Source organism: Prionailurus viverrinus, chromosome A3 (genome assembly GCF_022837055.1).
Source record: "Prionailurus viverrinus isolate Anna chromosome A3, UM_Priviv_1.0, whole genome shotgun sequence".
NCBI classification, from domain to species: Eukaryota; Metazoa; Chordata; class Mammalia; order Carnivora; family Felidae; genus Prionailurus; species Prionailurus viverrinus.
Genome location: NC_062563.1, coordinates 22592812 through 22620271, shown reverse-complemented (window position 1 = coordinate 22620271; position 27460 = coordinate 22592812). Strand labels below are relative to the sequence as shown.

Sequence of the window (27460 nt, the reverse complement as noted above, 5' to 3'; positions counted from 1 at the left end):
CTCCGCATCGGGCTCTGGGCTGATGGCTCACAGCCTGGAGCCTGTTTCCGATTCTGTGTCTCCCTCTCTCTCTGCCCCTCCCCCGTTCATGCTCTGTCTCTCTCTGTCCCAAAAATAAATAAACGTTGAAAAAAAAAAAAGATACATATTAATTACAACAAGGAAAAACATAGTTCAGGTTTATAGTGAAGAAATCTGGTAAACATTGCCTTAAGTGATCAAAGTTAATGTCACCAGCATTGTGTTAAACAGAGTTTCCATGCCTCTGATGCTAAAGAAGATATAATGTGGCATTCTGCCAAAAATACATAGTCTGACACTATGTATCAGAAAACTGCAAACTAAAGGACATATCAGAAACAACTCACCTGTATTCTTCAAAAAAATAACAAGATCATGAAAGATAAAGACTGAAGAATTGTTCCAGATCAAAGGAGACTAAAAAGAAATAGCAACTAAGTATGATTTATGTACGGATTGGAAAGGAATAAAGTTTTCTTTCTCCTTTTCTGCATGGACAATTGATGAAATTTGACAGAAACTATAAACTAAATAATAGTATAGCATCAGTATTAATTTCTTGATTTTGATACCTGTACTGAGGTTATGTAAGAGAATGTTCTTGTTTTTAGGAAATACCCACTGAAGTATTTAGGAATATAGGGGTATGTCTACAACTCACTTTCAAATGGTTCAGAAAAAATTTTATTTTATTTTATTTTTTTTTTTTTATTTATTTATTTTTTTTCAACGCTTATTTATTTTTGGGACAGAGAGAGACAGAGCATGAACGGGGGAGGGGCAGAGAGAGAGGGAGACACAGAATCGGAAACAGGCTCCAGGCTCCGAGCCATCAGCCCAGAGCCCGACGCGGGGCTCGAACTCACGGACCGTGAGATCGTGACCTGGCTGAAGTCGGACGCTCAACCGACTGCGCCACCCAGGCGCCCCAAAAATTTTACTTTTTTTAAAGATTTTTATTTTTAAGTAATCTCCACACTCAACATGGATCTCAAACTTATAACCCAGAGACCAAGAGTCTCATACTCCACTAACTGAACCAGCCAGGCACCCCGAAAAAAAATGTTATTTATATAGAAAAATTTAAGTCCCACAAAGATAACATGGACAATTACAATGAAAATTATAAGCAACTTAGGAATAAATATAACAAAAGATATAGAAGACCTTTATGGAGAAGATTATAAAATTTATAATAAAGGGCAAATGGCCAAAGATACTCAATAAAAGAAAAGAGATGAAAAGTTATTATAAAGTAATAATAATTAAAGTGAAATAGAAGAGAATCCAGAAGGATTCATCATATATGGAAAGTTAATAAATGTTGGGGGTGTGTTATAGATCAGTAAGGAAAGAATGAACTGTTCAGTAAACAATCATCCAGGTTTTAAAAAAGACATTAGATTTCTACTATGCACATCCACATGAGTTAAGGACTTATATGTGAAAGGCCAAATATCTATTATTTTTAAAAATCTAGGTATGTATGTATGTATGTACGTTTGTTTGTATGTATTATTTGAGAGAGAGAGCGGGGAGAGGGGCAGCGGGGGAAAGGGAGGGAGTGGGAGAGAGAGAGAGAGAGAGAGAGAGAGACTCAAACGTGGGGCTCAATCCCATAACGATGCTCAACCAAGCCAACCAGGTGCCCCAAAAGGTCAAACATATAAATAAAAGACATGGAAATGGCTGACTAGATCCTATTTAGATCAGCCTTGCTGAAGAAAACAACTGTTAAGTCTGGAAACTTCCTAAAAGTACTGGAGAGCGACCAAAGTAGGCAGATGTCAGCAGGAAGTTAATACTTGGAAAAAAAGAGCACGGGACAATATTCCAATTCTTTTATGGCCTTTAGTATGAGGCTCCCAGGAAGCAAAACTATAGAGAAACTATCGATCTCAGTTCATTAAAGAACCAGAATACTTCATCAACATTTAAAATTTGTTTCTCAAAAAGTACCATTAAAAAAAAATGAATTGGAGGGGTGCCTGGGTGGCTCAGTCAGTTAAGTGTCTGACTTCGGCTCAGGTCATGATCTCCCAGTCCATGAGTTCGAACCCCACGTCGGGCTCTGTGCTGACAGCTCAGAGCCTGGAGCCTGCTTCAGATTCTGTGTCTCCCTCTCTCTCTGCTCCTCCCCCACTCATGCACTCACTCTCTCTCTCTCTCTCTCAAAAATAAATAAATATTAAAAAAATTTTTTTAATGAATTGGAGGGGTGCCTGGCAGGCTCAGTCAGAAGAGCATGTGACTCTTGACCTTGGGTCGTGAGTACGAGCCCCACATTGGCTGTAGAGATTACTTAAATGAATGAATGAATTTGCAAGTAAGAGACTGAAGAAAAAATATTCACAATACATATATCTGACCATTATACATATAGTTACTATATATACTATTACATAGTTATGTAAGTAATTAAATCAACAATCAAAAAGCAAACATTTTTTAAATCGGTTAAGTGTTGAAAGAACTCTTCACAAAAGAAGATACATCAATAACAAAGTACAGGGGGGCACCTGGGTGGCTCAGCCTGTTAAGCCTCAGACTCTTGATTTCCACTCAGGTCATGATCTCACAGTTCATGAGTTCGAGCCCCATATCCAGCTCTGTGCTGACAGTGCAGAGCCTGTCTGGGGCCCTCTCTCTCTGCCCCTTCCCTACACTTATTTCCTCTCTCTCTCAAAAATAAACTTAACACACACACACACACACACACACACACACACACACACACCAAAAAAACAAAGCACAGGAAATGGTATTCAGCATATATCAGAGAATGCCAAAAAAAAAGAAAACAAAACAACAAAAACCCAAAACCCCACAAAATACCACTTCACACTCATTAGAAAGGCTAATCTAAAAAATGAAATGATGAAGCTACAGAACAACAGGAAATCTCCCACAGTGCTAACAGAGGGCAAAATGGTACAACAGGGGAAAGGTCTGGCAGTTTCTTTTTTTTTTTTTCTAATTTTTAAGTTTATTTACTTATTTTGAGAGAGAGAGAGAGTGAGAGAGAATGCACGCAGGTGCGTGTGCACACAAGTCGGGGAGGGGCAGAGTGTGGAAGAGAGAACATCCCAAGCAAGCTCCGTGCTGTTAGCACAGAGCTCAATGCAGGGCTCTATGCCACGAACTGGGAGATCATGACCTGAGCCTAAATCAAGAGTCGGACACCGATGCTCAACCGACTGAGTCACCTAGATGCCCTTGGCAGCTTCTTACAAAGTAAACATGCACCTACTCCATGATCTAGCAATTCTACTCAGGTATTTTACCTAAAAGAAATGAAAACATTTTCCATAAAAATGTTTTGCAACCTTATTTGTAATAGCCAAAAAGTGAAAACAACCCAAATTATATTGAAGGCGAAAAGTACAAACAAATCACAATTTACTCACACAAGGGGATACTACTCAGCAATAAGCAGGGATCAACAGTAATGCATGCAACATGATAGAATCTCACAATCATCATGTTGTATGAATAAAAGCAAAACACTAAAGAGTATATATGATATGATTCTACTTACATGAAATCTAAGAATAGGCAAAACTAATCTGTATTTAAAAAAATCAGAGGGTGATGAGGGAGAAGCAACCATCGACTGAGAAGGGGCATAAGAGAATTTTCCAAGAAGATGAAGACATCTTGTATCCTGACTTGGGTAGTGATTACATGGATATATCTATCTATAAAAATTCACTGAACCATGGTGCCTGGCTGGATCAGTCAGTAGAGCATGTGACTCTCAATCTCAGGGTCATTAGTTTGGACCCAATGTTGGGTGTAGAGATTACTTGAGATAAGTACACAAACAAACTTAAAAAAAAAAATTAAGATTGGTACCAACTTACTATATGTGAATTATTCCTTTATTTTTTAAAACTAAAAAAAAATTTAATGTTTATTTATTTTTGAGAGAGAGAGTGAGCAAGCTAGTGGGGGAGGGGCATATAGAGAGAGGGAACAGAGGATCCGAAGCGGGCCCCACACTGACAGCAGAGAGCCCAATGCAGGGCTTGAACTCACGGACCATGAGCCTAAATCAAGAGTCAGATGCTTAACCAACTGAGCCACCCAGCTGCCCCTTGAATTATTCCTTTAAAAGAAAAAGAAAAAAAATAGGGGTGCCTGACTGCCTCATTTGGGAGAGCATGTGACTCTTGATCTCAAGGTCATGAGTTTGAGTCCTATGTTAGGTGTAGAGATTACTTTAAAAAAACATAAGAAAGAAAAGAAAAGAAAAAAGAAAAGAAAAGAAAAGAAAAGAAAAGAAAAGAAAAGAAAAGAAAGAAAGAAAAAGAAAGAAAGAAAGAAAGAAAGAAAGAAAGAAAGAAAGAAAGAGAAACAGGGAGGAAGGAAGAGGGGAAGGAAGAGAAAGAGAGGAGGGAGGGAAGGAGGGAGGGAAGAAGGCAGGAAGGGAGGGAGGAAGGCAGGAGGAAAGGAAGGGAAAGAAAAGGAAAGAAGGAAGGAAGAAGGAAGGAAGAAGGAAGGAAGGAAGGAAGGAAGGAAGGAAGAAAGGAAGGAAATAGAGGTTGACATGGAAGGAGGATTCAGTACATATTAATATCCTTTACTCCAGATTCCAGAAATACAGTGTAGAAGCCAGCCTAACTTCACTTTCCAAAACCTGATTCCAAAAATATGGGTCAGCCACCTCCAAATCCCTAATAATAAAATGGTTCATTTAATATAAACAATGAAACTTGGCTGGTATCAGTTACTTCATGATAAAAATGGAGTTAGCTATTATTTTACTTTTCAATAATATGATAGAATAGTAAAAGCATTAAATTAGCATCTAGAAAACCTGGTTTTCTACTGCTGGCTCCACCCTTTAACAGCTTTGTGATTTTTTTGTGTATCAGTTCAATACACCTCTGTGAGCTTCAAGTTCCTTTACACTTATAAAAATGGAGATAATGATTCTTCCTTTATAGACTACTGTGAGATCAAATGAAACATTATGTATTTGTATATGATTGCACCCTGAAAACTATAATGGGGAAGTATACTATAACACAGCAATGGTTGCTTAAATAGTCTTTACTTTATTGACTATTGAATATATGAAAACATACCGTCCATTCCACATCTGGGCGAGCAAGTGGAATAAATCTTCCATCAAACATATGAGAAAATGGCCCATGACCTAAAAAAACAAAAGCCTTAAAACTGCTTGTAAACTGGTAAAAAGTGAATCTGTTTCTTAATCTTTTTAGCGAAAACTGAATATCAACAGAAATTAATACTTTACAAGTACTTTACAAAGAGGAACAAAAATCCTTCCTTCCTATTTTCTTTTTTTTTTTATTTTTATTTTTTAAATTTTTTTTTTAACATTTATTTATTTTTGAGACAGAGAGAGACAGAGCATGAATGGGGGGAGGGCCAGAGAGAGAGGGAGACACAGAATCTGAAGCAGGCTCCAGGCTCTGAGCTGTTGGCACAGAGCCTGATGCGGGGCTCGAACTCACGGACCATGAGATCGTGACCTGAGCAAAGTCGGACGCTCAACCGACTGAGCCACCCAGGCGCCCCTTTCCTTCCTATTTTCTAAAACAAGAAAATAAGAAACAAAAACATATAGGAAAGTGAACTGCCCATGGAGGGGTCTTTGAGTCATCAGAGCTCACATACATCTGATGAAAGGACAGTTCTGTGTAACTAAAAGGAATATTAATGAAAAACTTTGGCATCTTCAGATTGAATATTTATATTAGAATAGTCATTTTAAGATCATCCACTGAGGTGGAGGAAGAAAATAATAAAACTTTATTTTTCTACTCTCATCCTTTTAAAAACATGTATTTTCATGTAAATTGTATAATTTACATAATACATTTTATAATAAATATACACGCTTGGGTTTTTACTGCTGATGTGGGCAACCAAAAGTGGAGATCACTAGTTTATCTTATTCATAAGTGATTTTAACATTCCACTCATTTAATACTATGAAACTTTGTTGACACACAACTCTGTAATTATCAGAATTTCTGAAGTGAGTTACTTGGCTAAAGAGGGACCCCACCTGGACCAGCCCTGGGCCTTTTTGCATGTCACAGTCTATAGAAAAAGGCTCATTAGTGCAGTGCTCAGACTCCTAGACACTGACAAAGTTTCCCAATGATACCCTCTAGAATCTGTTAAATTTATCATCTAGGAGTGGTACTGGTCCTGCTGAAATCTCCAAGGGGACATGCTAAAGAGAGTGCCTCATCCCCTTGAGAATCTGGCTGTTCAAACACAGATACCTCCCTTTCTCTACCCTAAGGGCACACACAAACTCTCAGGATCCTCCAATAGGTAGAAATAAACTACAAAGACATGGGGTTGAAAACTCCTGTAAAAAAGAGGACAGTCTCTCCCTCTCTCTTAAGTTTATTTATTTATTTTGAGAGAGAGCGCATATGCACAGGGGGAGGGCAGAGAGAGGAGAGAGAGAATCCCAAGAAGGCTCCATGCCCAGTGTGGAGCCCAGCTCAGGGCTCAGTCTCACAAACAGTGAGATAATGACATGACCTGAGCCAAAATCAAGAGTTGGACGCTTAACCAACTGAGCCACGCAGGCACCCGTCTTTTCTCTTTCTTTGTCAAAGAAGGATGATATTCTACTTGGATTAAAGTGGTCTAAGACCTCACATGGGTCAGGAGAGAAAAGGAGTTCTCTAAATGTGTTGTTAATCTGCTAGGGAAGATTATGTATTTTAGGTATGAGAAGAATGAATTTGATGAAGTAACTGACAGAAAATGGCAACAAAAAGAATAAAGGAAAGATAAAACTCCTATCATCCTAAATACAGTAGTCAAAAATCTCACTATTAGAAGGTCCTTTTGGGGCACCTGGGTAGCTCAATCAGTTGAGTGTCCTACTCTTGATTTCAGCTCAGGTCATGATCCCAGGGTTGTGGGATCAAGCCCCATATTGGGCTCCACAGCATGGAGCCTGCCTGGGATTCTCTCTCTCTCCCTGTCTCTCTCACTCTCTCCCTCTCTCTCTCTCTCCCTCCCTCTTCCCCACCCCCAGCTCCTCACACTCTCTGTCTCTAAAAAAAATTTTTTTAAATAAAAAAATTAAAAATGTAAATATCCAAAAAAAAAAAGTCCTTTCATATAACTTGTAGCAAAATTGTTTAATGTGGGAAATACATTTAAAGACCACAAAAAATAATAGCAAAGCTTTGAGCTTATGAATCATTCTAGGAAGAAGCAATGGCACATTTATATTAATGTTAACTGCAGAATTAAAACACAACTTTCAGGCGTGCCTGGGTGGCTCAGTCGATTTAAGCATCTGACTTCGGCTCAGGTCATGATCTCACAGTCCGTGAGTTCGAGCTCCGTGTCAGGCTCTGTGCTGACATATCGGAGCCCGGAGCCTGCTTCAGATTCTGTGTCTCCCTCTCTCTGACCCTCCCCCGTTCATGCTCTTTCTCTGTCTCAAAAATAAGTAAACATTAAAAAAATTTGTTAAACACAACTTTCATATTTCTTTCCATTATTAGATTTTTTAATTCCAAAAAGAGATAACTTGTTATGGTTTTATGTTAACAACTTTGGTTCTTTGTACAGCATACCGAGATCATGACAAAGGCCAGCAATCTGAACACAGAGCACATCCCGTTCACTTATCTGCAGCTCTGGTTGTTTTTCACGCAGCGCACGAACAAGACATCCCGCTAGATACCCTACGCTGCAGAGTAAGCAAAACAAAACAATATAAAGTCACTCTTCCATTTGAAAGATGATACTTCTGGAACTCAAGAATTCTAATATGTTTCTCAAATGTTTCAATATATTTCTACAACAAGTTAACAGAATAGTTGGTTTGAGAACTAGGCAGAAACACAAATAGAATCCTCAAAGCAGGACCTATTGGCTCACAATCAGTTAATTATTAGGGAAACGCAAAATCAAAACCACAATGAAATACCCCCTCACACTCATTAGAAAAGCTATAAAACAAAACAAAACACAAACAACCCCCCCCCCCACACACACACACAAAACAAAAAACAAAAAAACAAATGTTGAGCAGGGTGTGGAAAAATTGGAACCTGGTGCACTGCTGTTGGGAATGTATAATGGTGCAACTGCTATAACAATATGGTGGTCCCTCAAAAAATTGAAACTAGAATTACCATATGATCCGGCAGTCCCACTCGCGGTATATAACCAAAAACACTGAAAGCAGTGTCTCAAAGAGGTATAAGCACACCCATGTTCCTAGCAGCACTCAGTCACTCTGCACCAGAACTCTGTCTGGCTCTCCCTGCTCCTGTTCTGGGCAAGCCCAAGTCTAAGTGGATGATGTGATCATTGAGGATTTGTCAGGCTACATGGAATACTACTTACATATTCCCAAGAAAATGCCCCACATGGCAGAAATGATGTACACCTGACAGCAAGAAGCTAATTAATATGATTTAAACCAATAAAGGGTTGCCAAAGAGATTTAGTTAATGGCAGACCTTGTGGCCACATCGTGTGAGAAGACGTCTCCTTATGCTCACTGTGCTTGCAATAAAAACTTTGTTCAGGCGCGCCTGAGTGGCTCAGTTGATTAAGCGTCCGACTTTGGCTCAGGTCATGGTCTCGCAGTTCATGGGGCACCTGGGTGGCTCAGTTGGTTAAGTGTCCTACTTCAGCTTAGGTCATGATCTTATGGTTCATGAGTTTGAGCCCCATGTCAGGCTCTGTGCTGAGGGCTTGGAGCCTGGAGCCTGCTTCAGATTCTGTGTCTCCCTCTCTCTCTGCTCCACCCCCACTCACATTCTGTCTGTCTCTCAAAAATAAAATAAACATTAAAAAAAAAACTTTTCTCAAAAAAAAAGTCAAAGAGGTAGAAGCAACCCAATGTCCTCTCACAAATGAAGGGATAAACAAAATGTGGTATAAACATACAAAAGAATATTATTCAGTCTTAAAAAAGAAGGAAATTCTCACACATGCTCTAACATAGATGAACTTTGAGAAAATTATGCTAAGTGAATTAAGCCAGTCACAAATAGATAACTACTGTATGAGGTACCTAGAGTAGTCAAATTCATAGAAACAGAAAGCAGAATGGTGATAGCCAGGGGCTAGAGGGAGAAGAGAATGAGGAATTGTTATTTAATGGAGAAGAGTTTCAGTTTTGCAAGATGAAAAAGTTCTGGAGTTTGGTTGCACAATAATATGGATATATTTAACACTATTGAAGTACATTTAAAAATGGTTAAGATGGTAAGTTTTATATCCTGTGTATTTTACTACAATTTTTTTTTCAAAAAAGCAGGACTTCTGGTTTTATAACATAGATTGAAGATAAAGTGCCCAACAAATGTTAAATGCACTTTTAGCACTTCCCTCAGAAAGTAATTCCTGAGTGAATACAGTATCTTTCTTTCTCTGCTTAAACCCTAACTCCACAAAGCTGAGACAACTGCTACCTTGGTCTGGTAGGGCCTAGTAAGTTTTCAATAAATATTTGCTGATGAATGAATAAACATCTGAATAGACACTTGTCTTCTGGCTAATTAAAAACACTTCAAAAACAAAACACACACACTTCAAAACAAACAAACAAACAAACGTAAAACAGTGTGAGTAGTCCATGAAACCTAGAAAATTGTCTAGTTTTTTCCACCCCAACCCATGTTCTCCTGGTTCTAGATTCTATAATGGAAAAGCAGACCAAATTCTCAACTAGTTGTTTGTAACAGAGGTGCCACCTTTTCTACGCTTGTGAATGCTCTTCTGATTTACACATTTCCTGCTAGGTTAAGAATATTATCTGGTTTCGGGGCACCTGGGTGGCTCAGTCGGTTAAGCATCTGACTTCGGCTCAGGTCATGATCTCACGGTGTGTGAGTTCGAGCCCCCGCGTCGGGCTCTGTGCTGACAGCTCGGAGCCTGGAGCCTGTTTCAGATTCTGTGTCTCCCTCTTTCTCTGACCCTCCCCTGTTCATGCTCTCTCTCTGTCTCAAAAATAAATAAATGTTAAAAAAAATTTTTTTTAAGAATATTATCTGGTTTTGGGGCGCCTGGGTGGCGCAGTCGGTTAAGCGTCCGACTTCAGCCAGGTCACGATCTCGCGGTCCGTGGGTTCGAGCCCCGCGTCGGGCTCTGGGCTGATGGCTCAGAGCCTGGAGCCTGTTTCCGATTCTGTGTCTCCCTCTCTCTCTGCCCCTCCCCCGTTCATGCTCTGTTTCTCTCTGTCCCAAAAATAAATAAAAGTTGAAAAAAAAAAATTAAAAAAAAAAAAAAAAAGAATATTATCTGGTTTCAAAGAGCAATTCTTTATAAGACTAAACAGGAAAATTAAATAATAAAATTTACAACATTAGTTATATCAGTAACCAACCCATGTTTAAATAAATATGTCATCGAAATGGCCTGTCAATAGATACTTTCATTATCTTTTCAGTGAGGATCTGAATTGGCTTATAAGAGTACATAAAATAGGGGCGCCTGGGTGGCTCAGTTGGTTAAGCATCTGACTTTGGCTCAGGTCATCATCTTGAGGTTTGTGAGTCCAAGTCCCGCATTGGGCTCTGTGCCGACAGCTCAGAGTCTAGAGCCTGCTTTGGATTCTGTCTCTCTCTGCTCTTCCCCCACTCATGCTCTGTCTCTCTCTCTCTCAAAAATAAATAAGCATTAAAAAATTTTTTTAAATACATAAAATATAGCAAGGTAAATCAAAGCCTCAATTTTCTCAACAAAATATGGATATTATTACCATTTTGTAAAACTATGCTCTAAAGGTCATTATTTCATAAGATAAGGAAAGTACTTAAATAACTGTAAATTCCCCATCAACTGCCTTCTTACCCTAGACTGTGCTCAAATCGGTTGTGCGAAGCGCCTGGAAAAATATAGTAACTGCCACCCAACTGTTTGATATATCGAAGCCGCTGAAATTGAGGTGTGTCGATGATTCGGATGAGGAGAGGGTGGAGTTCAATGTGGCCATGGATAGGATCATTAATGACCTAGAAAATGTTTACATTAATATCAATAACAATATATAATTCCATCTAAAATTTTTGTGCAGCCGTTCCTATCTACAGTGCACAATTAAAGCTATTCAATTGTTCTCAAGTAAGAATACTTCTACAGGAAATAACAAGATATTAATATCATTACCTTATTTAGGCATCACTACCAGACAGATCAAGTATATTGGATCTGGGTATATTTTACTTCTTCTTAATGGATTCTAATATAGAAAAATAAGGAATTCAATTTTTTTATTGTGTATATGATTTGATTAGTCTTTAATAAATTAGTCTTGTATTCACGTTAAACGTACTCATTTAACACACTCATTCAGATCATATAAGCCTTATTGCTATAGACAATGTGTCTGTTTTTTTCCTAAATGTATCTATATGGTACCCATTAGGAAGAGAGGGAGTGAGGAAGAAAGAAAGGGAAGCTTCCTACCATATAGATAAGAAATCTTGGGCAGGAAAATGAAATTCTACACTACTCAATGTCACTCAGAAATACCTATACTTAGTGAAGATAAATTTTACAATTATTTATTACTCTAAGCTTAAACAGGGTTAAATACAGGTGAAGATTTAATGTCCCTCAGTGCTTCTTAAAATAAAGATACATCTTAGCTATCCATAACCGCCTTTTAAAGAGAAAGACAATAAAAAAGGAGTGGCCCTTGTGTGGCTCATTTGGCTAAGTGTCCAACTCTTGATCTCGGCTCAGGTCATGCAGTTTGTGACTTTTGAGCTGATGGCATAGAGCCTGTTTGGGATTCTGCCCCTCCTCCGCTTGTGTTTTCTCTCTCTCTCTCTCTCTCTCTCACTCACTCAAAATAAATAATAAAAAATTTTTTTTAAAGCAAAGAAAAAAGGAACTTAATAAATGATCTGATGCATGATTTTCAAACTGCTTCAAATTTTTCCATGAAGTTCCTTAAAAATGTATGGAATTCTGGGAGGTGAAGGGCCTTGTCTACTGCCATATTCTCAGAACTCATCACACAGCGTAACGCCTGGCACACAGTAGGAACTCAAATATGTTTTAAATGGTTAGTGTTGAACTGCCATTGCAAAGATACAAATATTTTTTAAAGGTTTATTTATTTTTTTGAGAGAGAGCATGAATGGGAGGAGGGGTGGAGAGAGAGGGGGGGACAGAGGATCCGAAGCAGGCTCTGTGCTGACAGCAGTGAGCCCAATGAGGGGCTCAAACCCACAAACTGTGAGATCATGAGTTGAGCCGAAATTGGAGGCTCAATGGACTAAGCCACCTAGGTGCCCCAAGATACATATGTTAAGATTCTTTATTTTTTTTATTTTTTTTTTCAACGTTTATTTATTTTTGGGACAGAGAGAGACAGAGCATGAACGGGGGAGGGGCAGAGAGAGAGGGAGACACAGAATCGGAAACAGGCTCCAGGCTCTGAGCCATCAGCCCAGAGCCCGACGCGGGGCGCGAACTCACGGACCGCGAGATCGTGACCTGAGCTGAAGTCGGACGCTTAACCGACTGAGCCACCCAGGCGCCCCAAGATTCTTATAGTTAAAGTGTACCATGCCCATATATAGATATATACAAAATATGAATTACAAAAGCTCTATGCTGTAAAGAAGCTTAAAGGGTCATCTGGTCCAACATTTGAACATGCTAGTGATAAGGAAGTCATTTCCTTTAAAAACAGCCCAATTCAGGGGCGCCTAAGTGGCTCAGTCGGTAGAGCGTCCGACTTCAGCTCAGGTCATGGTCTCATGGTTCGTGAGTTCGAGCCCGCATCAGCCTCTGTGCTGACAGCTCAGAGCCTGGAGCCTGCTTCAGATTCTGTGTCTCCTTCTCTCTCTGCCCCTCCCCCACTCGCGCTCTCTGTCTCTCAAAAATGAATAAATATTAAAAAATTAAAAAAAAATAGCTCAATTCAAGTTGTGCATCAACAGCCTGAGTCAAGTAATGACTAGAATTTATACCTTTGTTAAGCAATATGTAATGTATATTAACAAAGATTAATGACTGGTGAGTATTAATTTTTTTCACCTGCTCTATAAAGTCACTTTATCACTATCATAAACTGGGTGATATTGGGTGTCTGGGTGGCTCAGTTGGTTAAGCGTCCAACTCGATTTCAGCTCAGGTCTGCTTGGGATTCCCTCTTTCCCCCTCTCTCTGCTCCTCCCCCTCACTCACTCTTGCACACTTGTGTATATATACTCTCTCTCTCAAAATAAACATTAAAAAATATATAAAATCATTAAAGCTATCAATTTCATGACTATACTATTCACTGACCAAAAAGTACTTAGGAACTTCAAAATCTATTTGCAACAAATGTAATTTATAATTTATAAATATGGTTAGGCAGTTTTCTGTTTTTGACGAAACATAGAAAGAATAAAAGTGAGCAAATGACACTGATTGTCTTTCTTTTTAACTTTTAACCTTTACTTTAGAGGGAGAGGGAGATGTGAGTGGGGGAGAGAGGCAGAGGGAGACTGAGAATCTGATGCAGGCTTCACACTCAGCCCGACACAGGACTTGATCCCATGACCCTGGGACCATGGCCTGAGCCAAAATCAAGAGACACTCAACTAACTAAGCCAGCCAGGAGCCCCGAAACTGGTGTCTTGAACATTACTTCAAAATTATTTTTGCTGCAGGGGCGCCTGGGTGGCTCAGTCGGTTGAGCGTCTGACTTCGGCTCAGGTCATGATCTCGCGATTTGTGGGTTGGAGCCCCGCGTCGGGCTCTGTGCTGACACCTCAGAGCCTGGAGCCTGCTTTGGATTCTGTGTCTCCTTCTCTCTCTGCCCCTCCCCAACTTGTGCTCCATCTCTCTTTGTCTCTCAAAAATAAATAAATGTAAAAAAAACAATTAAAAAAATATTTTTGTTACAAATTTTGTTGCACTGTGAAAATGTGGTAACAGAGATCATCTGAGATGATCTCACCTAATAAAGAAAACTTATCTATGTCCTATCTGAAGAGAATACTCTGTGCTGCCCTTCTCATGAAGGAATGAAGGACAAAATAGATTGCAGGCAATTTTCTTCCAACTGCAGGACAAAATTGTTAAATATAATCTTTAATAAGTGATCACCCTATTTAATTTGTCATGAAAAGAATGAGGTATTTTAATATTAGGTAACTTTTTCAGAAAGGGCTAAAATTTGATTATTCAAATAAAATACTTGCTATAAGAGCCACTACTTGGCCTATAAAAGAAAACTCTTGTAGGACTGAACCAAACACATTTATTAAATATTTCAAACATGGGGAGCTTGGCTGGCTCAGTCAGGGGAGTGTGTGGCTCTTGAACTCAAGGTTGTGAATTTGAGGCCCATGTTGGGTGTAGAGATTACTTAAAAATAAAATCTTAGGGGCGCCTGGGTGGCGCAGTCGGTTAAGCGTCCGACTTCAGCCAGGTCACGATCTCGCGGTCTGTGAGTTCGAGCCCCGCGTCAGGCTCTGGGCTGATGGCTCAGAGCCTGGAGCCTGTTTCTGATTCTGTGTCTCCCTCTCTCTCTGCCCCTCCCCCGTTCATGCTCTGTCTCTCTCTGTCCCAAAAATAAATAAACGTTGAAAAAAAATTAAAAAAAAAAAAAAAAATAAAAAAAATAAAATCTTAAAATTTTTTTTTTTCAAACATGATTTTCAATGGGAAATAAGCAGACTGACTGGCAAGAGTAAAATTGAAATATGTATTCTCATAGAGATCTGAGATAACTTAAATACTGTGCAAAATATACCAAACACAGCTAATGAAAAATGTACGTGATCATTGCAAAAGGGTACAAAAGGGGATTTAGATATCCTACACCTTCTCCAGGTCTGAAACTAAGTTTTCTTAACCTACAGAAGTCAAAAGGGTGAACAGTAAGATAAAATTTCTGTCACCAGTCAATCAAGAAACATTTCTTTAATTATGATACCAGAGAGTCTGTGAAAAATGCACATTCACGGGCCTACTGTAAATTCCCACAATCAGAATTTCTGAGATGGAGGGTGGGCAGTTGACCACTTGTTAAAATGATTCTTGGGACACTAATTCCAAAAAACAGGGCCTTGAATGTCTGGAAGGGGCCGGGAGATGAAAAATAAGAACTATTGAGGGGTACCTGGGTGGCTCAGTCAGTTGAGCACCTGACTTTGGCTCAGGTCATGATCTCATAGTTTGTGGGTTCGGGCCCTGTGTCAGGCTCTGTGCTGACAGCTCAGAGCCTGGAGCCTGCTTCAGGTTCTGTGTCTCTTTCTCTCTCTGCTCCTCCCCCACTCGTGCTCTTTCTCTCTCTCTCTCTCAAAAATCAATAAATGTTAAAAAAAATTTTTTTTAAACAAGAACTATTGATAGATGAAACTCTAGGAATGTATCCACCCTGTGGACTAATATTTGACACAAAAATTTACCGGAGCTGACAAGAAAATTCAGTACAACTTTAAAAGTTATTCTCTGACTAAGGGGAAAGCAGAGCTATGTGTGTCGATGTGGAGGATGCTCAAAAGTATAATAATAGGGGCGCCTGGGTGGCGCAGTCGGTTAAGCGTCCGACTTCAGCCAGGTCACGATCTCGCGGTCCGGGAGTTCGAGCCCCGCGTCGGGCTCTGGGCTGATGGCTCAGAGCCTGGAGCCTGTTTCCGATTCTGTGTCTCCCTCTCTCTCTGCCCCTCCCCCGTTCATGCTCTGTCTCTCTCTGTCCCAAAAATAAATAAACGTTGAAAAAAAAATTAAAAAAAAAAGTATAATAATAATAATAATTTTTAAAAAGCAGTGTAAAATAAAAGTTTAAAAGGTTACTTACTGTTTATAATTTTTATAAAGCTTAAAAAACATGTAACACAATACATTGTTTATACCTATAGATATACATGTAGTGAAAGTAAAAAACATTTGTGAAAATGAATAAACCCAATTCAAGATGGCACTTATTTTGGGGAAGAACGGATGGAAACAGAATCTACAATGGGTACAAAAAAGACTATATTGTTTCTAACATTTTGTTCTGAAAACAACAGATCTGAAGCAAAATTAGGTAAAATATTAAGATTTAACAAGCTAGGTAGTTGCCTACTTACACTTTTCTGTATGCTTAATATATTTTAGTTTTTCTTTTGGTTTAAATATTTTGTGCTTATTTGAGAAAATGCAGTTTAGAAATATAAAAATCAATTACAATTCTATTTCTGAGAAGCAGATTTCCTCCCATTCTTTTTTTTTTTTAATGTTTTTTCTTTCTTATTTAGTTATTTATTTTTAAAGTAGGCTTCACGCTCAACATGATCAAGACCTGAGCTTAAATCAAGAGTTGGACGCTCACAGGGGTGCCTGGGTGGCTCTGCTGGTTAAGTGTCTGACTTCGGCTCAGGTCACGATCTCACAGTTCGTGGGTTCAAGCCCTGTGCCTGGCTCTGTGTTGACAGTTCAGAGCCTGGAACCTATTTCAGATTCTGTGTCTCCCTCTGTCTCTGCCCCTCCCCTGCTCGCTCTCTCTCTCTCTCTCTCTCTCTCTCTCAAAAATAAACAAACATTAAAAAACAAATAAAAAAAAAGAGTTGGACCCTTACATAATAGGGGCATCTAGGTGTCTCAGTCAGTTCAGCATCCAACTCTTGATCTCAGCTCAGGTTTTTTGTTTTTTGGTTTTTTTTTAAGTTTATTTATTTATTTTGAGAGAGAGCAAGGAGAAGGAGGGGCAGAGAGAGGGTGGGACAGAATCCCAGGCGGGCTCTGTGCAGACAGCGCAGAGCCCTATAGGGCTCAAAGTCATGAACAATGAGATCGTGACCTGAGCCGAGATCAAGAGTCGGACACTAAACTGACAGAGCCACCCAGGCACCCTGTTTTTATTTTTTTAAGTTTATTTATTTATTTTGAGAAAGAGAAAGAGAGAGAGAGAGAGAGAGAGAGAGAGAAATCAACGTGGGCACATGTGCTAACAGGGGAGGGCACAGAGAGAGGGAGAGAATCCCAAGCAGATTCTGCCCTGTGAGCTCAGAGCCCAGAGCCCGATTTAAAGCTTGATCTCACTAAGCATGAGATCAGGACCTGAGCTGAAATCAAGTCAGACACTTGACTGACTGAGCCACCCAGGTGCCCACAGCTCAGGTCTTGATCACAGGGTCGTGAGTTTAAGCCCTGTACTGGGCTCCGTGCTGGGAATAAAGCCTATTTAAAAAGAATAAAATAGGGAGCGCCTGGATGGCTCAGTCGGTTGAGCGTCCGACTTCGGCTCAGGTCATGATTTCACTGTTCGTGAGTTTGAGCCCCACATCAGGCTCTGTGCTGACAGTTCAGAGCCTGCAGCCTGCTTTGGATTCTGTGTCTCCCTCTCTCTCTGCTCCTCCCCTGCTTGCACTCTGTCTCTCTCTCTCTCTCAAAAATAAACATTAGAAAAAAAATTTTTTTTTAAAGAATAAAATAAAAAGTCAAAAAAACATAATAAACTCAGATTCTTCTTACCTTCATTGCATCAACATGAATTTCCTTCAGTTGCTGGATACAATTATGCAGCTTCTTTCTGTCACCCAAGGTACTAAAATTACAACAGGATAAGCAAATCCGTCATTATTTGCTTAATAATAATCCCTGGAGTATATAATAGCATATAATCAACTCTAAATTATCTACACTAATAGAACGAGAAGTCAGATTAAAAGGAACAATTAATAATTCAAACATACGCCCCCTCTAAAATTCTCCCCCGAGGCTTCTGCCCTTGATTCTCCTCTCTTGGTAACTCAGACTTCAACATCTCCTACGTCTCTACTTAACGCTCAATTTATACTTCAGACTTATTTTAACCTAACCGAAGTTGCCATCTTCTCTCACAACCCTGAATCTGCATGGTTCAAGGTAGTACACTGAATTATAGCATAGAGATAATGAAAAAGGACTTTGAAATCAGAACTGGTTCACATCTGCACATGGAATCTGTGTGACCTTGGGGGCAGGGAGAATCACTCAACCTTTTTTAGTATACTAATGTTCTCACCCATAGCACAGGGAAAATATTGTCTACCTTACAGAGCTGGAGAGGGATTAAATAATGTATTCAGCACTGCAGTTAATGATAAAGACCCAGTTCCTTCCCTCAAGAACTAGAGAAATTTAACTATGATTACCGGTGTCACAGAAATCATCACTGATTATCAATTCAATATTTACCCTATCAGAAGTATTTTAACTATAAGAATTTAGGAGTCTATTAGTGTGAACAAGTGATAGACATGTGAACAAAGTTCACATGATAAGTCCACGAAGAGATTTTTAAATTTATTATGGTAATGAGTTACAAAGGTCCAAGTCTGACTTATGAACATTGGATATGACTTAGGCACAAATCCAATATATATGAAGGCAATAGCTTTACTTATACCCATATTCTTTTGTCAGTAATCCCTTGTAATGCTTCAGTTTGAGAAATAAATTTAATAGGATTTAATGTAAACAGCTCAAAATCCTATAATTGGTTATCCAGCTTCATTTACCTAATTGGTCCAAGCAAATTAGCCTGACACTCGGCTAATTATCAACAGAAGCAGCATGTAAAGGGGCAGAATTTACTGACCTAACAGCTAATTAGATTGAAAAATAAATCTTTTGCTAAAAGTCCTAGATACACTTAGAGTCAGAACCGCTACAATTGGCCTCTATATCATATTAAATCGTACTACAATCTAAGAATCACTTTCTTGGGATATACAGAGGCATCATTACAGCTGATAAATCATAAAGCAGCATACATTGTGTTTTCTTATTCTCCTACCATCCTCATTAGTTTGATATAACAAGCAGAGGGAAAGGCCAAGCTTGGAGAAGTACTTACAGGTCAGCGATAACGGAGTCAGGTTAAGCATCATTGCACAGTTGAGCACAACCAAGAGTTACAGCATAAAATACCAAACCTAAACCAATCTCATTGCTTAGTATTTGCCTGAACTGATACTCGGTATTCATTACTTAATAAAACCCCAAAAGAAATATTCACAAAGAAATTGCTGATTAAAGTCTATAAAATTAGGGGCACCTAGGTGGCTCGGTTGGTTGAGTGTCTGGCTCTTGATTTTGGCTCAGATCATGATCTCACAGTTCATGGGACTGAGCCCCATGGTAGGCTCCAGCCTGTGGTGGGCTCTGCGAGCACAGCACAGAGCCTGCTTGGGATTCCCTCTCTCCTTTTTCTCGTCCCCTCCCCCCAGCGCCCCCCACCTACCCACATGCTCTCTGTCTCTCTCAAAATAAATAAATAAACATTAAAAAAAGATAAAATCTATGAAAATAGACACCCAAAACCTAGAGGTTTTTTGGATTATTTTAACAAAGGTTATAAAAACAATACAGTATCTTAAACAAAAATTTAAAATATTCAATGGGCCAGGGCGCCTGGGTGGCTCAGTCGGTTAAATGATCAACTTTGGCTGAGGTCATGAAGTCCTGATTCCTGAGTTCAAGCCCCACATTGGGCTCTCACTGTCAGCGTGGAGCCTGCTTCAGGTCCTCTGTTTCCCTCTCTCTACCCCTCGCCTGCTCGCTCACACACACACACACACACACACACACACACACGCACATTCTCTCTCTCTCTCTCAAAAATAAACATTAAAACAACAACAACACGGGGGACTGGGTGGTTCAGTTGGTTAAGCATCTGACTTCGGCTCAGGTCATGATCTCACAGTTTGTGGGTTTGAGTCTTGCATCAGGCTCTGGGCTGACAGCTCAGAGCCTGAAGCCTGCTTTGGATTCTGTGTCTCCCTCTCTCTATGCCCCTCCCTGCTCGTGCTCTCTTTCTCTCTCGAAAATAAACAAACATTTAAAAAAATTTTTTTTAAAACAACAACACTATTTCAAGTATCCATGGGCCATAGTTAGACTATAAGATTTCATATGTATATTTCATCATTTCCTGTAAGACATCTAAAATGTCTTACAACTGACATATACAGTTAATGTACCAATGTTTCTTATTTCTTAGAAAAACCTTTTATTTTTTTTAATGTTTATTTATTTTTGAGAGAGAGAGAGAGAGACAGAGAGAGAGCACGAGCAGGGGAGAAGAGGGAGGGGGACAGAGGATCTGAAGTGGGCTCCACATTGACAGCTCATGACCTGGGTCAAAGTCAGATGCTTAACCACCTAAGCCACCCTAGAAAAACCTTTTAAACTGGGGCTCGTGGATGGCTCAGTTGGTTGAGTGCTGACTTCTGCTCAAGTCATGATCTTGCAGTTCATGAGTTCAGGCCCTGTATTGTGCTCTGTGATGACATCTCGGAGCCTGGAGCCTGCTTTGGATTCTGTGTCTCCCTCTCTTTCGGCCCTCCCCTGCTCTCATTCTGTGTCTCTCTCTGTCAAAAATTAAAACAAACCAAAAAGAAAACATCTTTTCAATCAACAGTTGATCATAAACTTGAGAAAATTTCAGTACTTTTCTAAACTGGACTTCCTCTTAGAAAGCAGAATCTAAGACAAGACCTTATGTACAGGTAATTTATTTTTAAGATGTGAATCCTAGGAAAAGGAAAACAGGAAAGGATGGAAAAACAGTACTAGGTTATATTAATAAGTTGGCTGAACTACTACCACTGTGAACAACTTTGCCTAATCTCACTGGGATCTTCTCTTTTTTTTTTTTTTTTTTTTTTTTTTTAATTTTTTTTTTCACAACGTTTATTTATCCTTGGGACAGAGAGAGACAGAGCGTGAACGGGGGAGGGGCAGAGAGAGAGGGAGACACAGAATCGGAAACAGGCTCCAGGCTCTGAGCCATCAGCCCAGAGCCCGACGCGGGGCTCGAACTTACGGACCGCAAGATCGTGACCTGGATGAAGTCGGACGCTTAACCGACTGCGCCACCCAGGCGCCCCTCACAGGGATCTTCAAAGGCAGCTCTAGCCAGCAGAATTTTGCTAAGATAGAAATGTTCTGTGTCTTCCCTGTCCAACATGGTAGCCACTAGCCATAAGTAGCTATTGAGCACTTGAAATATGGCTAGGTAAGGAACTGAAACTTTAATTTTAATTAATTTAAACATGTAACTAGCAGCTGCTGTATAGGAACACACAGCCCTGAAAAGTCCTGCAGAATATACCTCAGAGTTATACGGTGGGCACAACCAGATAATGTTCATTTGAAATTCTATTTTGTTCACTCATGTCTCCAAAGTTCCTAGAAGAATTCCTAACATGTAGTGGGCCCTCCATAAATATTTGCTGAATAAATTGGTAGTATTTGGGTCCACGAAATATATGGTTCTCTTTAAAAGCAAGACTATTAGAATAAATGCAATTCAATTAAAATAGTAAGCAACTAGGGGTGCCTGGGTGGCTCAGTCAGTTGAGCATCCAACTTCGGCTCAGGTCATGATCTCACGGTCCGTGAGTTCGAGCCCCGCGTCGGGCTCTGTGCTGACAGCTCAGAGCCTGGAGTCTGCTTCGGATTCTGTGTCTCCCTCGCTCTCTGACCCTCCCCCGTTCATGCTCTGTCTCTCTCTGTCTCAAAAATAAATTAAAAAAACATTAAAAAAATTTTAAAATAGTAAGCAACTCAATATACCTAAGAAATAAATAGTAAGGGGGATGTTGAGGGGACTGAAACGTGATCATGAAAGAGACTCCTGATGATTCTGATCCAAAGGACATTTATTAAAATTCAAGTAAATGTCCTAAGGTGATCTTTTCTCACAATCTGCTTCTATTATCAACTACTAAACAACAGTGTATGAAGTAAGTGTATGAAGTAATTGTTTTGATTCTTTGGTTACTGTTACCACAAACAACACTTAGCCAAGTGGGACTCCAGAAGAAAAAATACCTTATTTTACCACTGTTGCCAATTCTTTTTTTTTTTAATTTTTTTTTTCAACGTTTATTTATTTTTGGGACAGAGAGAGACAGAGCATGAACGGGGGAGGGGCAGAGAGAGAGGGAGACACAGAATCGGAAGCAGGCTCCAGGCTCAGAGCCATCAGCCCAGAGCCCGACGCGGGGCTCGAACTCCCGGACCGCGAGATCGTGACCTGGCTGAAGTCGGACGCTTAACCGACTGCGCCACCCAGGCGCCCCCCACTGTTGCCAATTCTCAAAAAAAAAAAAAAAAAAAAAAAAAAAAATCTCCATTTTAAGTAATATTTAAATATTTGTTTCTCAACTGTGATCTTTAAAGTGGATCCACACTAATCTAGCCCCTACAACCTCCAGCCTTACATAGGGATCTCTACCTATATATATATATATATATAATTTATTATTAAGGGCCAATGTGTTAATCACTTTATATACACTGTCTCATTATTATTTTCCATTTCACAGGTGCAGAAACTGAAAGGTGAAATTACTTGTCTCAAATCACACAACCAAAAAAGGAACAAACTACTTTGGATTGTGTCTTTAAATCTAATACCAAGTATACATTCCAGTCTTAAGACAGCTTTAGGAAGACCTAAAAATATGTTCAAGGTAAGGTTGTAGCCTTGATTTTTCTTGCCAACATTGCCCCCCTATTAGTCCTTACGTATTTTATGGTGTGTATAATCCAATTATTCTGAACTTGAGAGTAAACAGTTGGTCACTGCAAACTTTATGAAGGCTTGTCAGCAAAATTTTTTAAAGTAGGAATCATTAGTAATATTAAACACAGGATTTGCACAGCAAAAACAGACACAATTATGTTGGGATTCAGTTTTAAAACACTTTGTAGATTTATTTATTTTAAAGTTAATTTATTTATTTTTCGAGAGACAGAGACAACACAAGTGGGGGAGGAGCAGAGAGAGAGGGAGAGAAAGAGAATCCCAAGTAGGCTCTGCACTGCCAGCACAGAGCCTGGTGTGGGGCTTGAACCCACAAAGCCATAAGGTCAGGAGCTGAGCCGAAACCGACAGTCAGACACTTAAACGACTAAGCCACTCAGGCACCCCAACACTTTGTAGATCTAAAATGAGGACAGTTAAGATCAGTGCCATGGGTTTTGTCCCTCAGAGGTGAATAAAAAGGTCAGAAGTATGCTTGGCTACAAGTTGAATTTTATCATTCTTACCTTATTCCAAGACTTTCAAGATCAGACTCATTAAGATGGAGCAGTATTGAACCTGTGATTTTATTTCCTTTGGAAGAAAAGGGAGAAAAAAAAGATGAATGGTTTCAACAATTATACCATAGGCTTTTTTGTTTCTTTCAATTTGGATTCACCAGATTTACCCAAATCAACATTTTCTAAACCACCCACTACAGGTAATGGACTGTGTAAAAACCACTTTCATTTGCCACTTGGAAAGTCTTTTTCTCCACAGGGGGCTCAAACTCACAACCCCCAGACCAAAAGTCACATATCCTACAGACTGAGCCAGCCAGGCACCCCTCTCAATTGGATAGTCTTCATTTTAATTAGATAACTATATTGACAGGCTATTTTTGATAAATCAAGTAAAAACTTTTAAATTATTTGAATGACTTATTTGTGAGGAAGTCCAGCAGCAAAACCAGTGGCTTCCTTCTAAAATAGGTGAGGTTTGGCATGGGGGGAGGAAAGGAAACTTAAATCTATTGTTCTTAGAATAGTCAGGTCAAAACCATAGCCTGAAGGGTGCCAAGTGTTGATTGAGTTCTAAAACCTCCAAGGAGGAGCTTGACTCCCGGATCTTGGAGATGTGAGTTTGGGCCCCACACTGGGTGTACAAATTACTTAAACAATAAAAGACTTAAAAAAAAAAAAAACCTCCAAGAAAAGCACATAATACTGTGTTTTGAAATATATATACGTTTATTTTTCTTTCTCTCACTATATAATTAATTTTACTCCTTCCTGACCTCAGATTCCACAACTCTGGACTATTTTCAAACAAACAAAAATCTTTTTTTTTTTTTTTTAAGTTTATTTATTTTGAGAGAGGAAGAGCACTCATGAGTAGGGGAGGGTCAGAGAGAGAGACAGAGAGAGAGAGAGAGAGGGAGGGAGAATCCCAAGCACGCTCCACACTAACAGCCTGACTCAGGGCTCAACCCCACCCTTGATGATCTTTGATGAGAACACTTGTTAAGGTATAGCTGGCATGAATTCTGGAGTCCAAAGACAAAATCTTAACTTTCAGTTCTGCTTTTTTTCCAGTTGTATGACCTTTAGAAAGTTACTTAACATCTTTAGACCTCAAACACATCATCTGTAAACAAAACAGGGATTACAGCCTCTAAATTTCAGGGCTCCAGGGGGCCTGGGTGGCTCAGTCAGTTGAGCATCTGACTTTGGCTCAGGTCATGATCTCGAGGTCTGTGAGTTGGAGCCCCATGTCAGGCTCTGTGCTGACAGCTCAGAGCCTGGAGCCTGCTTCAGATTCTGTGTCTCCTTCTCTCTCGGCCCTACCCCACTCGTGCTCTGTATCTCTCTCTCTCTCAAAAAAAATATTAAGGGGCGCCTGGGTGGCGCAGTCGGTTAAGCGTCCGACTTCAGCCAGGTCACGATCTCGCGGTCCGGGAGTTCGAGCCCCGCGTCGGGCTCTGGGCTGATGGCTCTGAGCCTGGAGCCTGTTTCCGATTCTGTGTCTCCCTCTCTCTCTGCCCCTCCCCCGTTCATGCTCTGTCTCTCTCTGTCCCAAAAATAAAAAATAAAAAACGTTGAAAAAAAATTTTAAAAAAAATTAAAAATTAATTAATTAATTATTAATTAATTAATTTCAGGGTTCCTGTGAGACTGTATTCCATAATGAGGAGAGGGACCCAATACCTTGTTTTGCCAAATAAAAGCAAACCCAGACTAAGACAGGGATTAGAAAGGAAGACTATTACAATAGGGAGAATGTTGTGACCTCAGAAATCTCCAAGTGGTTCAAAATGAAACAGACAAAAGTGTTGCTGTTTTTTTTCATAGGGTAAAGGAAGTGATCCCAGTGGGGTCTGACAGGACAGTATCCTGCTATGCTCAGCTGGTTACCGGAGAGGCTGATGATGGGGCATTCCACTTTTATAGTGCTTGTTCAGGTTTGGGGACAAGCAAGATTTCAGGGCCTTCTAGGAGAGAGAGAAGGCTGACTAAAGTTTTGGTCAAGACAAAGCAGACGGTTAAGAAATGAGCATTTGTTGCGGCACCTGGCTGGCTCAGTCAGCGGAGCATTGGACTCTGGATCTCAGGGTTGTAAGTTCGAGCCCCATCCTCGGTGTACAGATTACTTAAAAATAAAAAATCTTAAAAAAAAGAAAAAAGAGGGGCACCTGGGTGGCTCAGTCGGTTAAGCGGCCGACTTCAGCTCAGGTCATGATCTCACAGTCCGTGAGTTCGAGCCCCGTGTCGGGCTCTGTGCTGACAGCTCAGAGCCTGGAGCCTGTTTCAGATTCTGTGTCTCCCTCTCTTTCTGACCCTCCCCCCTTCATGCTCTGTCTCTCTCTGTCTCAAAAATAAATAAATGTTTTAAAAAAAAATTTAAAAAAAAAAAGAAAGAAAAAAGAAATGAGCAATTGTGAATGTAAGGTCAGTTTTTACCAATTAAAGCAAGGAGTGAGTTCTGCTAGCATTTGACTGTAGGTTCAAGAGACCATTCTGAAGGTTGATGACTTAATCTACAGAACACCAAAACCAAAACAAAAACAAAATCTATAGAACACCACTGAAAGAGAAAGTCAACATCATAGTCCATCATATTCTGGAGACAGAAAATATAAAACTACTTCATCCCCACCTAGTTGCTATTCAGAGAAAACTTCTGAGTGCAGGCCAACCAAAGAGGGGGAGGAGAAAAAAGAAGTACCATTTCCCACACCATCCAGCTGTTTTTTAAGTCTTCAAACACTAAGTCCCTCCGACCCTAGACAAACAGGACTCCACCCTATAACTGCAAAAATTTATTAAACTTACAAATGGGTAAGACAGAGAGAGGTTAAGCTTCACATCCGTTAGGGCAAGTTTAGATCTCGACTGGATGGATGCTTGAACTGGAGCCAGTTGCTTAAAACTCACAACCCACACATTTGCCCTATGTGATGTGGCCACGTTGTGGGCTGCTGGGAGTCCGGTGGTCAGCTCAGCACTCCCAGTGTCATTCAGATTTAACTAGGCAAACTGATTTTGGAGACCAAAACAGAATCATTACCAAGCTCTACAAGGGTGGTCAACCAACATGCACTGAGCCCTGCTGGCATGCTACGGTAAGGCAATGGGGATGCAGGGATTCACAGAGCATGTGCCCTCCCCCTTAGGAAAACCCCGAGTTGAGGGGCCAAGGGAGGAAACTTAAACTTGAAAGCAAAACACACTCCAAGTGCTCCAGGAGCTGCAGGAGCACAGAGGGGGTCTCCCGAGCCCCGTGAGTCTGAATGACAGCGCCCCTCCGACTACGGTCTGGGGAAAACGTTCTTCTAAGTCACAACAGGGACCGGAGTCTCGCCTGCCCCGCGCTGGGGTGACCAGTTCCCGAAGAAACCCACCAGCCTCACACCAGGTGCCTCACCCAAGTTCACAATCCTCAAAGTCGGCTTCCCCCTCTGCGGGTCCCCAGCCCCAGACGCCCCATTTCTCCTCCCTCCATCTCCGGGGGGCACTCCTGGGCGCCCCTTCTGGCACCTCCCGTCCCCGTCTCAGGCCCCCGGTTCTGGAGGACTCTCCGCCTCAGGTCGTCCCCCCACTCCCCCCCCCCCCCCGCCCCCAACACCTCGGCACCCCCGCCTCGGGTCTACCCCTTCTGGTACCTTCCCCGCCTCAGGCCCCCTGCTCAGAGGGGCTCTCCGCCTCAGCTCATCTGCGGCTCGGCGCCTCACACCCCCCGCCTCAGGTCCACCCCTTTCGTATCTCCCCGCGCAGGTCTCCCTTCTCCGCTTCGGGTCCTCTCTGAGGCCCCCAGCTCACTGCCTCGGCGTGCCCTCCCCTCAGGCCCGCGGTCCCCGCCTCGGGTCGCGGTCCCCCGGCCGCGCAGCCCTGCAGCCCTGCTACCTCGGAAGCGTTCCAGCAGTCCGGGATCACTGAAGCCACTGCGCTTTAGGAAGCAGCACACCTGCTCCGGGCCCCAGGTCTGGTGGTCGCGGTGGAGTTTGGGGCCCGGGGAGCTCTCCGCCGCCGCGGAAGGGATGTTTGGCGGGGTTCTCGGGCTGCCATCGCGTCGGGGCCGTTTGAAGGGCTGGTCCGAGTCCGCTCCCTGCATGGCAACAACCAGCGCCCTGCACAGCACAGTCAAGAACCGCGGCGCTGGGACCGCACGCAAGCGCACTGACTGCCGGTCGGTGGGGACGAGTCCGCTCGGCACTGCCAGCCTACTGGCCTCCCGCGCAGGCGCACTGGTACTCAGACCTTGTGGCCGGGCAGCCCAGCCACTTCAGCCACCGGGCCCCCTTGCGCAGGCGCAGTGACAGCCCACTGGTCCTCAACAGGTCGGGAAGTTTACCGAAAGGGGCCGACTAGACGCAGAGCCGAGGAAGTGCTAATACGGGCGAGGTGAGGAAAGAGTGTATCTCGGACCCGTGGAAGCCCCGCCAAAGCCCGGAGC

General features: G+C 41.2%; 1 protein-coding gene across 8 annotated transcripts in view; it reads right to left on the bottom strand.

The window, feature by feature from the left end:
- Nucleotides 1–27247, bottom strand: part of SAMHD1 (SAM and HD domain containing deoxynucleoside triphosphate triphosphohydrolase 1) — a 57808-nt gene extending 30561 nt beyond the window's left edge. For all 8 annotated transcript variants that reach the window (XR_007150815.1, XR_007150814.1, XR_007150817.1 and 5 more), the window contains exons 1-6: nucleotides 26911–27247; nucleotides 23035–23101; nucleotides 17461–17533; nucleotides 10846–11006; nucleotides 7611–7726; nucleotides 5112–5182 (exon numbers count right to left, since the gene is read on the bottom strand). Coding sequence is in view for 3 of the 8 variants with exons in the window: in XM_047852241.1 (XP_047708197.1) it covers nucleotides 5112–5182; nucleotides 7611–7726; nucleotides 10846–11006; nucleotides 17461–17533; nucleotides 23035–23101; nucleotides 26911–27118 (696 nt within the window). In the remaining 5 variants the exon portion in view is untranslated. The remainder of the gene's footprint in view (nucleotides 1–5111; nucleotides 5183–7610; nucleotides 7727–10845; nucleotides 11007–17460; nucleotides 17534–23034; nucleotides 23102–26910) is intronic.
- Between the last annotated feature and the right edge of the window lie 213 nt (nucleotides 27248–27460).